Here is a 12865-nt window from a genome sequence, read left to right as displayed (position 1 = left end):
GTGTGTCCTGAAGGTGCACACCATTCCTCAGTTGGCCCACTATAGCATGGTGTGGGGTGTTGGGGAAGCCTGAAAGGTCAGGATGTGTATTAGGGTTCTCTCGAGGAAGAGAACTGATAGAATGAATATACACAAAGTGGGGATTTATTAGATTTATTAGACTAGCTTACAGGATGCTGACTGGGTAGTCCAACAATGGCTGTCTCACACCAAGAGGCTAAGAACCTGGAAGTTGTCCAGTCCACGAAGCTGGAAGTCTCAGCAGTCTTGATCTGGCACTGGAGGTCCAGAGGAGTCCTGAAGAGCTGCTAATCTTCAGGCCACATTGGAAGTCCAAAGCTGGGTCCTAGTGTCAGCAAAGGAGTTGCAGCAGAAACAAAAGAGATGAACTTTCGGTGAGAGTGAAGGCAAGTAGGCAAAAGCAAAGCCCTTTCTTCTTCCATCTCCTTTATCTGGGCTGCCACCAGAAGGCGCCACCCACATTTATGGGGGAGGGGTTCTCAGTTCAAATCATCTGATCAAGAAAATCCTCACGAGGAGGATCTCTGAAAGTTCTAGGCCAGTCAGGGCTATATAACAAGACCCTGAGACCCTGTCTAAAGAAAAAAAAAAAAGAAAAGGAAAATTCCTCACAGAGACCTACTATGTAATTCATTTAGTTGATTTCAGATCCAGTCAGGTTGACAACTGAGATCAACCATGACAGGTTGTAAGAACAGCTTTGGGAACAGTCTTATTGCCTGTTGCTATGTGCCACCCACGAAGCCATCCTTCTCTCAACACTCAGGCCAATCTCTGTAACAAACTGACTCCCCAGTTCAGGCTTCTGCCATCACTCTAACACCTCACATCTCATACTAAGGAGCAAGGTAACTGGAAATGCTCCTCACCCAGGAGCACATCAGTGATTAGTCACCTGTAGGTGTTGGCAACTTGCAATGTCTGAGGTGGGAGGAATCTCCAAGTTTTTCCAGCACTGCCAAAACTGAATTCCAACCTCCACCCTACACATCAGAGCTGATGCCAAATCACCTTCTGGTTCCTGGCCAAATTTCTGAGGGCCATGCTTGCCTGACATAAATGCCCAAACCATCGGAAAACTCTGGAAGGAGCATGGTAGATACAAATCAGGTGTCCAAGACTGTCTGCAGTGTGTGTGTGTGTGTGTGTGTGTGTGTGTGTATGTGCTGCATGTGAGTGTACCAGTGTGCACATGCATTCAGAAGTCAGAGGAGGATGCTGGGTATCTGCATGCTTACACAGGAAGTGCTCTTACCCACTGAGCCATCTCCCTAGCCCTCTGGATATCCCTACCCACCACCTCTGGATGGGAGAACTGGACCCAATAGTTCAAATTTAGAGTTCACTCATCTGAAATGGTATCTGGTAGTGAAACAAAAATATATGAGGTATATTATTTGAAACATGGTTCATATACTCTTCAAAAAATTGTCTTGTTTCAAGACATTCTCAGCATACATACTGAGCTAAAGTTAGGGCAATCAACCTTTTGGAATTAGAATACCCTAAGTTCGGACTTCTAGTTTTGGAGTAATTATCTTTATCTAGTAATTGAATTTGAGATTTATCTTGTTTTGTTATTTAAGGCAGACTCACTGTAATTAATCCAAATGCTCACCTTTTACGGGTGTGGTCAGGTGGGAATCAGGGTGAGACATACACTTTCCTCTTCATGCCTTTCTGCTTTTTAAGTTTTATTTTCTTCCAAATCCATGACTAACAATTGTTTAAAGTGAGGATCTAACCCAGAATCTGTGCAGGCCAGTACTCACCCACTGAGCCATACACCAAACTCTACTAAGTACTTGTATAACAATGAAAAGCTGGTTTAATCCATGAAATTGTGACACACACACTTAAAAAACAGAAACAGGCTTCTTGCCTCATTCCCTTCTGATCGGTCCTCTATGATGAGTCTTCAGGGAGTACACTGAGCTTGGAATGGGAGTCCTCCCTATTTCCCACTTTATAAGGCTTCCAGGCATCTTCTCCCAACTCCACATACAAGAGTGAAGCCAAGACAAGTGAGGCATGTGGAAAAGAGGCTGTCGGGCCCCATGAGTGCAGGAGACCTGATGGCCAACAGACCTTAAGACTTTGCCTCTTCCTGCCTATCTATGCATTTCTCTCTCTCATTTTTCTTTTTCCAACAACAGCAACTACATTTTCCTCCCTCTGCTTACTCCTCCATTTCTTCCACATATTCTTTGTAAGAAATTGAATCCTGTCAATTCAATCTTGGCTTGAGGGGGGTGAGAAGAGGGGGAGGCATGTGACTTCTTTCTGGCCATGGCATGACATTCTCCTGAACCTGGTATTTGGTTCAGGGATAGAAATGGAAGTTAGGCCTGGAACATATGTTTTGACTGTAGAGTGAAGTTCTTTACTGCCAGGCTCGAATTTTGTGGGAACTGGCATTCATTCTGCTTCAATATGATGCCTGATGATACGGTCACCATGGGAATGAGTAGAGCTTAGGATGACTAGCCCCCAGATCAAGCTACACCTGAGGGTGGTATATATTTCCTGGGCTATAAAGCTATTTGAGCCAGATAATTCCTTTTCCTTTCTTTTTCCTTAATCTGTTTGAACTGAATTCGAAACGATTCAAGTCTAATACAGCAAAGCCAAAGATAATGGCTAGTAAGGGGAAGGCATGATTGGCACCTGCAGCTTTTATCCTCTATACCACACCCTGTCTGAGGAAAACATAAGAGGCCTCGAGTCCAGAGAAGGGGGAGGTAGATGGCCAGGATATACTAATGCCCTTGGCACTACGGAAGGGAAAGGGACTTAGGTTGTTGGTGATAGTTCCTGGACACCAACACTCCAGTTCTACAGAGGACATGTCAGACGTTCTGATGCTCAGGGCCCTATTTCAGGCTTATTAAGCAATCTCTAGTATGGCTTGGCTTTCCCTGTACTTACCAACTGGAACACTCATGGATCTTCTACCACAAACATTCTGGTTCCAAAGCAATTCAGTTCATTTTGCAAAAAAGTTAGATTTGCTTCACTGGGCAGTCTCCATGAGTTTCAGTTTGGACTGAACCGTGCATTTCTGGGGACCCTGGCACTTATGGGGCTAGTCTACCTTGATGGCTCCAAATAAGTCCACCAGTCCCTGTACATCATGCAGTTGTTTCCTAGCTCATGTTTCTTCTAAATCCAGACTAGACCTGTGACTGCTTGATGGAAGGAATAGGGAGGAAGCGGCATACTTCAGAAGACCTGGGGAATTCTATTTCCTTCCTCTTGGAGGCCTGGGTTGCCCTGTGTGAAGTGGAGGGTTACCTCCAACTGGAGAAGAGATCACCTAGAAAGGCAGGAGAAAGAAGAGGGAGGAGCCTTACTAAGGGACACTGAGGTTCCAGATAACCAACATTTAGCCACCTTTGGGAGGTGCAGGCACAAGAGAACAGTGAGACCAGCAGAACTGTCCAACTGAGCATCGGCATCATGAAATAAAATTGTTGCATAATGCAGCTATGATTTTTGTTATGCAACTAGACTTCTGTTCCCTATAAACATGGGGCCAATCACAAAAAGGTTGCTCCCTTTGGGCAGATGAATTACAAAAAGGGACCCTCATCTCCAGGCAGGAGTACAGGTTGCCAGGGCACCACACTGGAATGGGAGAGGCCCAGCAGGATGCCAGATACACCCTTTGTATTGAATAGGCACTGAACAACTCCAGCAGCCTAGGGGTTGGAGTTCTGTAGGGATGTCTCAGGTACCTAGTCTGTCTCTGTTCTTACTAACTCCTGTTGTGTCCTGGGCTTTTTGCATTGCCTTGCCCTTTTCCAGTGTCCCATGGCACTAAAGCTTAGACTGTCCTTACAGCCCTGGCAAATGGCAATGAATAGCTCAAAGGAATGCTGGGTAGAGGCAAGCATGAGCTGTTGCCCTGAACAGAACATCTATCTGGTTCTTGGAAAGGCTTTTGTACCTCAACCCTTTGCTCTGCCAGTTCTCTCTGCCTCAGGCAACAGCTACCCATTTCCCAAGACAACTTCAGTGAGCCTCATGTGTTTCTTCCTGGCTAGCTCCTAGAACCCGTTTCACTCTCTTTTCTTCTGGGATTTTTCCAGGAAAGTGCCAGGAGTACATCCTACTTTGCCATGGAGGTAGAGGCAGCTAATACCTTTTCTTCACACCATACCCTTCAGTATACATCTCCAATGACCTGATGTTTGTTGGGTGCGACACTTACTCAAGACAGGGTGGAGTCTGATTCATCCTTGTGCCCAAACTACCAGTCCACTAGTCAACTAATATTCCCTGATGCAAGCATCATGAGTCAGGCCATTTCTTTCTCAGTTTACCTGCAACCATCTGTTTTGCCCTAAATAGAACATATTTGAATGTAGCTATGGATCCTTATTTAAGGTAGGAACCCCATTATCCCAAACTGTCCATTTTTTTCTATCTCATAGTTAAGGCAGTAATTATCGAATTGTTCAAGTTTGAATGTTTCTCTCTGGGTAGATTAAGATACTGGCTAAGGGGCTAGAGAGATGTCTTAGCGGTTAAGAGCACGAGTTGCTCTTGCGGAGGAGGACCCGGGTCCTCCTAACAACGGGCTAACAACGGGCTGTAACTAGTTCCAGGTGACCTGACGCCCTCTTCTGATCTCCTCAGGCATTGTACAACACGGGTGCACTTACATGCAGGCAACACACTTATACACATAAACTTTTAAAAAAGAGATACTAGGAGTTGGAGAGATGGTTTAGTGGTTAAGAGCACTGGCTGCTCTTGCAGAGGACCCGCGTTCGATTCCCAGCACCCACATGGTGGCTAATAACCATCCTAATTCCAGTTCCAGGGGATCTGATGCCTTCTTCTGACCTCCTCGGGCATTGCACGACACGGGTGCACTTACATACACGCAAACAATACAATCATACACATAAAATAAAAGTAAGTAAAATATATTTTTTAAAGGCACTGGCTAAGGTTAAAAGTCTGAGAGCTGATCTGTGCTCCCAAGTGATGGACAGATCAAGGCCTAAGGAAAAGGAAGAGAACCAAGAGGAGGAAGATCAAGGAAAAAGTGGAGATAAAAGTGAGCGAGGAACGAAGAGGGCTAGCTGAGGCCAAGGAGGAGCACTAGGAAGCCGAGAAGACAGAAGGCTTGGTGCGCGGGAAGCCGGCACCCCAGGCGGACTGAGCTCGCCGGGCCAGTTCACTGCATGGCGCGCGGGGGTCGGGGCCTCTCCTCGGGCCCCTGCTGTGCAGAGCCACCCCCCCGCCTTCCGCGGGATGGTCGCGCCCAGCCACGGCAGCCAATGGGAGGCCGCGATGTTGGCGAGGCGGCGGCCAGCCGGGCTCTCGCTGGCTGGGGGTGGAGGGGGACGGCGGCAGCCGCCATGATGCTTGTTTGCTTTCAATGAAAACGAGGGGGGCGCGGAGGAGGAGGCGGCGGCGGCGGTGGCGGCGGCGGCGGCGGCGGGGGCCGGGCGAGCGGGACGGCGTAGCGGCGGCGGGTCGGGGCGGCAGAGGCGCGGCGGCGCTCGCCGGGGGAAACAAAGACCGGCGGCGGCGCTGCGGCAGCGGGCGGGACTGGTATGGTGGTTCCACAGGGCAGACCGCGCTGCACTCACCGGGAGGAGGCGGCGGCAGTGGAGGAGGAAGGCGGCGCAGCTGGAGAGGTGAGCGCGACGGCCCGAGCGAGGCCCAGTTGGTACCTGTGCGGCGGCCCCATAGCCCGGGGCCCGCGCTCTGCGCAGCCCTTGGTACTTCGTGAGTGACGTCTGCGCGCCCCCCTCGGCCGCGGTTCCGTGGGTCCCCGGGGCGCGTTCCCGCGTGGAGTTCCCGGGGGGCCGGGGGCGCGCAGAGTGGCGGTGGCGGGCGCCGTGGCTTCTCGGACACCCCCGTCCCCGTCCCATTCCCTTCCCCTCCCCCCGTCCCCTCGGCCCCGGCCACCTCCCCCTGGAGACGTGCCCGGACGGGTGGCAACTTTGGAGAAGTGGTGTGGGATGGCTCACGGCGGAGCGTGGAACTTGGCACTCTGCAGACGCGCGTACCCCCCTAGTGTTCACCCTCTTTTCCCCCGCCCCAGAAAACTTTTAAAGTTAATTTAATGCAGGTATTTATCGTTAGGGGCGGAGCGGATTGCGAGACCAAAGAAGCAATTAACCACTTGATGAGATTATTTTACGCTGTAGTCAGGACTTCAGTACTATTTCCTCGAAGCAGTTTTCCAGTTTAACCGAATCACATCTGGCCGGTTTTAATTTTCTTTGATAACTCTTTTTTCCTGCCGGCTGTGACTTTTTTTTTTTTCTCCTCGATCGACACTTGTAGTCTTTTTCTTTTAACTGTTACTACAAATGACAACATTGTGAATGATGATGTTGCTTCATCGTCTTGGCAACGTTGTTACTGTGTAAACCAGACGTTCAGAAATAAAATACTTGACCTTGACTTTCTGTGATTACCTGTTTTACAGGCGGACTGTCTTGATAGCTAGCTCTAGTCTTGCTTGTGTCTGGGGTTTTAACTTTGGAGAGGAAGAGCGAGAACACGACTAAGTGAAAAATAATTTGGTGTGTAGCAGCACTTTGTATTTTCCACAGGGCGCTAGAAATCACGATATTCCACAACAGTTGTGTAGGGCCGGAGAAGCTGATAGGGCCGTTGAGCAAAAGTTTTTGAAGACTTTTAATTTTATTTCTGTAATTGCTGTTAAGACAGTTGCCAGCCAGTATTCAGAATGTGATGCTTTTTAGAATAAGTTTTAGAGTTAAAATTGCATTAGACCAGAGGTCTAGTCTAATTCTTGCACTTTAAAATACTTTAAAATATTTGAACAGCTGCCATGAGGAAGTAAACAGATTAATGTGACTTGACCAAGATACTGTAGCTCTGAGGGGAAAGGTCAGGTTGTATGTGTTTGTGACAGCATGTGTTAAGTGGACATAATTGTTAAATATTCTTTGGAGAGGGAAGGGGGTGTTTGAACAGGTGGGTACTATTTAAGGTAGATCAATCTGGTCATTGCTCAGCACGAGGGTAGGTAAGGTGCTAACACCATCAAGTAGAGTATTGACAGAAGACATTTTCTTCTCACTGAAAGTCAGTCCTTGTGTAATTGCAGATGTGTCTTGATCAGTGGTGATGCAGCCTTTTCCATTTTTTTTAGGCCTTTGCAGATTTCTTAAATCTTGTTGGGAAAGTAGAACTACAGTTGTTGGGAAATTTCAGATAGTTGCTTTTGAATAGACCTGAGCTTGGTTTCAGACCTTGGTCCTGACTACAAATGAAGGCATTGTAGGAATTTGCCTGCTGTATGTGTAGTTTTGACTAGTATTTTGGTTAATATAGAGATCCCACTGTACCCATGTTAGCCTTATGTTTTGTAAACAGTTTTACAGAGTGCAGCAGAGAAAGATGTGAAGTGTATTGGATTAAGTGATTGGCAGCCTACACTTGTATTCTTTAGTTCTCAAGTGCATGAGGGGTCAGTAGTTTTAGCACATTTGTAACCCTCTCCCATGTGCAAGGTCCGCTGGTTAGGAAGCTCTGAATTAAAGGGTTTGTCACTTTGAAAATGCCCACTAAAGAAAAGATGAGGACTTATGAGTATGTGGTACTATATACACTGTTGTGTTTAGAACTTAATGCACGTTCTAGAAAAAGTTTGTTTTAATTTTCAAACCTTTTAGTTTTTACAAAATCTTTTGTTGATGTACATTTTTCCTTTATTTGCTAATCATGTTATGGAGGTAACCACGCTGCAGTGAAATTTAAGAAATAATGACCAAATAGATTGTGGTCATAGTACATGCATATCATATGTACATTTAAGTACAACAGATTTTGATGTTTGAACAAGTAATTTAAAAAGAAAATGGTTGTTTGACTAAGATGGAGGCTCATCCAAGGCTGCGGTGACTTTACCCTTCTTTTGGGCTTTTCTCTTGTCTGTTTATATTTTCCTGATGAGTTGCATGTCAAGGAATAGCATGTGTTAGTGGTAAAGGTAGACAATAGGAATTCAAAGATGAATACATCTACCTTGTCCCTACATAGGATACAGAGTACTTAAAGGAATAGAAAGAATGATTAAACTTATGAAGGGTGTGGTGCCAGTTTACAAAAGTAACACTTGCCAAATTTGGGGGGGGTTCATTCCAAACAAGAACTGTAAGTGTAGTGAGGTGTCAGATGTTGGGGTAAGGCCAGTGGTAAGATGTCACGGGAACGTGGGCTTGACTTAGGCCTTACAAAGGTGTGTCTGCCCTAGATTTTGAAGTCGTGTGCTTGCTAAGCTGAAACTTTATTCCTTTCTCCTATAGCAAAAGCAGGAATAAAAATATTTTTAGAAAGGAACAAACTGATTTGAAGATCAACTTGGTATCATTGTGGGTGATAGAGTGGAGACTGTGAATAAGAATCAAGTCACAAATACTATGCAGTTAGTGACTAAGTCTGTTTTTAACTTTGATATGGTGTCTGGCTCCTTTTGTAGTGGGCTTGAGGACTACACACTTGCTCTGTAATACAAGATCATGTAAAATGAAAGCATTCATATGTTTTGGAAGATGTTAAAAGCAGCAGAAACCCTAAAATGGCATACACGGAAGCTCAGATCTGTGAACTTGGCTTCTGAGAGGCAAGGCATAGGTGTGCTAAAGAACGTAGATGGAAAATCAACCCTGTGCTCACCAAAATTAAAGCAGTCAGGCTGTTAGTAGTATTCCGATGGTTTCCGATGTGGTCTGTAAACATTTTGTGAAATTTTGGGGGAAGGCAGGGTCTTTTTCTCTGAATTACTGGAATTGGAATATTGAAACTGTATAGGGAGAAAATGAAATTGGGATACAGCGCTCAAAAACATTAAAAAACAGGAGCTTGATAAGAATGGTAGCATGTTTTTCACATTAAATGATTAAGTACTACCATAACTCCGGTACTTGGAAAAATGTGGTTTATTTGAGCAGGTAGATGTGAGGGGTTACTGTGAATTGGTAGTAGGGTTAGCTGAAATCGTGGGAAGTTGTGACACCAGAAATGTATAGGTGTGGTTCACAACCCTGGAGGAACCGACTTAGCTGGTGATGTTCTTGTATATGTTTTGTGTGTTTTTGTTTAGCTCAGTTCAGCTGCTGCAGTTTTCTGTCTTCGCCTAGTGTTTTTTGTAGACAAAATAGCACATGTATAAACAAGTGGGAAATTCAGGGTACTCAGATTGTTTCGTATTAAGTCAGTTATGTTCAGTTCTAAGTGGATTTACAGTACTGCAGAGAGAAAGACAAATGGAAAAGTCTAGTACACATCAGGGTTTGTGATTGTAATATAAAGCATTCCTCATGTACTTAACGAAGGAGAACCTTATTCTGCTGGGAAACTTGAAGGAGTTATTTCAACGATCTTTGAACTGAATTTTAGACCAATAAGGATTTGTCAGGTTGAGTTGGGCATTTCAGGGAAAAGCAGCAGATGTCTACAGTTAAATTATACTTGGACTGTGAAATGGTGCAAGAACAGGGTGATAAGAAGTCGCAGCTGTCAGAGAACAGCCTTGGGCTCTTAAAGTATTAGAATGGCTTCTTGTGTATGTGGTAATCCACTGAGTTCAGGTGGGTAGAGGTGGAGAGATGGTGGATGTGACATACATAGGCACAGTGAAAATGTGGAGGCTGGATCAAAGAGGTCAAGACACTGGGTTTACAGAGTTCATTAAGGTCTTTTTGAGAGACATCAGCCTAAAGGGTCGAAAAGTTAAGTATTTTATAATAATTTTGAAACAGCAATTAGGGATACAAGCAGTAGGCTGTTACATAGGAAAGAGTCAAATAGGGTTCAGAATTTCTTTAGTTTGCCAGAATGTTGCTTTGATTTAATTTGTGAAATAGAGGAAGAGGAGCAGAATTAGGCAAAGTTTTAGGTAGATATATCCCAAAACTATCAAATGTCTGGAACAGAGTTGTGGAGGATTCAATACATAGTATCATTGTGTAGTTGGCATTACAAGTTAGGTGATCGCTCAGTATTTGAACAGATATCCTTCACTTTTCTGCGGTGGGGGTAAAATCTCATGAATATTAGTGGAAGAGAGGGAAAATGTCCACATGTATAACTGTGAAACTTACACTTGGACCATGCACAGATTAATAGAGGGTAGGAAGAGGAGGGGACAGAGAACTGTAGGGAGCAGCCAGCATTTAGTTTTGGACAGGATTAAAGTGAAGTGGTTAAGGAGTTTAACAGAAGTAGCAGTATTGCAGATGGCTGAAGAGAAGAGGGTCAGGAAAGGAGTTTTCATTGGTGATAAATGGGCCCAGGGTTAGGGTAGAATGTGGTTTGAAAAGGGTCCATAGAATTTGGCTAATAGCTGAATACAGGCAGAGCAGGTAGTTCAGGTCAGGGTGGTAGTCACCAGATTGTAGATGGAAGTTAAGGTGACGAGCATACGCTGCTATTTGGAAAAATTCACACGAAGACAAGAGAGGAGGTCTGAATGGAGAGGATTTAGACTCACATGCCAGTTGCCAGGTTTTTGTTTCCTTAAATTCAAAACTTCAGGAAATAGTTTTCTAATGTCTATTACGTACATACTTGTTTTCAAACTTTTCCCTAAAACAATGTCTAAAGTACTTGAATTTTTATTTGGTCACAGTTTTAGTTTTTCTGTTCCCTGTGCTAGGTTTGTACTAGTAAATGTATTCAGCAGCTGAAAGCCTTTTTGTTTTTTAACATTCTTTGCAGCTTTATGTGCAGAATAGCAACAAAGAGAGAACCCCTGTAGGCCTCTTTTTTTTCTTTCCTACTTAAAGGGTGGTGGCTCTGTGCATCTATAAGAGCTACTGGTACAGTCTAGGCAAACTCAGTGGATGTGTATAGATTTTTAGAAGGCATATTTTGAGTGGGAGTTGTTAAATATAAGAATTTTTGCTAATTAAAGACCAAAGAGAAATGAAGCTATTAAGTCAAAATTTTACTTGCACTTAGCCTATTGAGGGATAGCTTTCTTCCATCAGATTGTAAACAAGCACCACAGCATCCTGCAGTACTTACTGTCTGGTGAAGCTAGCTGCCATGTTTTAGACCGGAAGCTTCCTTTATAAGATTTTGAAAATGAAAACTGGTTTACTTCAGACAGCTAAAGAATTGTCATTTAATTGTTCCTAGATTTAGGAAATCTGTAGGAATTCAAAGTTGAAAGGTTTGTAATTATAGGAAGAAAAATGTTTTTATGCTTAATGATGTCTGGCACTGTGTTGGCATGTGTCACCTCACTCAACCCTCATACCAAAATTGTGAGGTAGACACCACCGTCTTCTAAGTGAGGAAATTAGAGCCTTAAAGGTAAACACACTGCAGCTATAACCTCCTGGAGGTCTGTCTGATGCTGGTTTGCATTCTTGCTGTCTACTCTAGTCCTCACTTTGTCTTCCTGTCACTATTGTGTAGTGACTTGGAATGCACAGTTAATGCAGATTTGATAATGCAGGGAGACTCTTGCTGGCCCAAATTTATAGCCACTTATACCAGGGCCTAGTAATAGTGACAGAGTTGTCAGATTTTTTTTGTTGTTGCTGTTAAAAAAAATAATTTTATTGATTTCCCCCCCTTCTCTGCTACCCCCATGTCCTCCATTTCTTTTTTTTTTTTTTTTTTTTTTTTTAAAAGGCCTATTGAGTCTAAGCTGGCCATCCCCAAATGCTCTTGGGTGTGGGTCCATGTCCTGGAGCCTGTTCAACCTACCAGGTGTCACAGCAATAAGGAGAATTGACACTCTTCCGCCAGTTATCAGTTGCCAGTAGATCCTCAGCTAGGACTAGGGTCTCCTGCCCACCTTCCCTATCCATTTGAGCCCCTGTTTGGCTTGGGTTGGCACAGGTTTTGTGCATGCTATCATAAGTGCTGTGGGTTCTTTGCTAATAGTTCTCATTCTCTTTTTGGTTATGGATCTAAAACTCAAGTAAGGTCTATATGGCAGGACTCTCTTGGTCAGAAATTCAGTTCTGAAACATTTCATTGTTTTGGAAATGGCAGTCACTTGCACATCTGCTGTTGCAAAACAGTGTGTAGCTTCAGTATCCTGGAATTTTTGTATCTGCTTGGTTTTCTGGAGCCAGGCACCCTGGAGCCAGTCCACTGAAGATGCCTAGGGACAACTGTATTTGACACTCCTTTCATATCAGGTACAGTGCCAGATTCAAACAAAATGTAGTTTTAGGACAGTCCCCAAGGATGGACTAGAGAATGGATGAAGACAAGGGGAGAGCAGAGGAAAGAAATAGGCCTGAGACCTTGGGAATACATTTGACATTAGGAATAACAGTAAGAGTGGAACAGATTAAGGCAGAATTGATGAGAAATTTGTGAGGTAAAATGGGTTAGAATTGGAGACTGAAACACTCACTTTTGGTTTGGAAAATTGGGTGACCATCCTAAGAACGACATTTGGAGATGAAGGTGCGAATTTCTTTATTATTTTTTATTTATTTATTTTTTAATCATTTTTTGTTACATTTTTAATAACTACATGATTAGAAGAGGCATTTCATTACCGCTTTAACATATTCAGTAACACACTCCAGAGCAAGAGTACATCTCTTTCATGAGTGGCTGTAAGTTTCTAGGTTCACAGTTGAATTAATACAGTTATACAATATTGAACTCAGTATAAGCCCTGTAAGACATAAAATTGAATGAGTTTTTAATCTTTAAAAAGATCTCCATTTCATTTTAGAATATATTGTTCCTTGCAGAAAGACTCATTGTTTTTCCTACTAACACTGAGATGTTGGCACATGCACCTCTAATCTGTATGTATCTATTGATTACTAGTCATAATCAGTTGCCCTCGGATCCTTGGCACTTGTGTATG

General features: G+C 44.0%; 2 protein-coding genes across 4 annotated transcripts in view; one reads left to right on the top strand and one right to left on the bottom strand.

Annotated features, from left to right (window-relative positions):
• Positions 1 to 7368, bottom strand: part of LOC115067550 (protein argonaute 14-like) — a 103596-nt gene extending 96228 nt beyond the window's left edge. The window contains exons 1-2 of the mRNA XM_029555635.1: positions 7365 to 7368; positions 5628 to 5982 (exon numbers count right to left, since the gene is read on the bottom strand). Coding sequence (XP_029411495.1) covers positions 5628 to 5982; positions 7365 to 7368 — 359 coding nt within the window. The remainder of the gene's footprint in view (positions 1 to 5627; positions 5983 to 7364) is intronic.
• Positions 5447 to 12865, top strand: part of Cnot6 (CCR4-NOT transcription complex subunit 6) — a 74639-nt gene continuing 67220 nt past the window's right edge. For all 3 annotated transcript variants that reach the window (XM_008852231.3, XM_008852230.3, XM_008852229.3), the window contains exon 1: positions 5447 to 5675. The gene's annotated coding sequence lies outside the window, so the exon portion shown is untranslated. The remainder of the gene's footprint in view (positions 5676 to 12865) is intronic.

This window comes from Nannospalax galili, unplaced genomic scaffold (genome assembly GCF_000622305.1).
Source record: "Nannospalax galili isolate Female #2095 unplaced genomic scaffold, S.galili_v1.0 scaffold1206, whole genome shotgun sequence".
NCBI classification, from domain to species: domain Eukaryota; kingdom Metazoa; phylum Chordata; class Mammalia; order Rodentia; family Spalacidae; genus Nannospalax; species Nannospalax galili.
The sequence above is the reverse complement of the archived record's forward strand: the minus strand, read 5'-3'. Positions and strand labels throughout refer to the sequence as shown.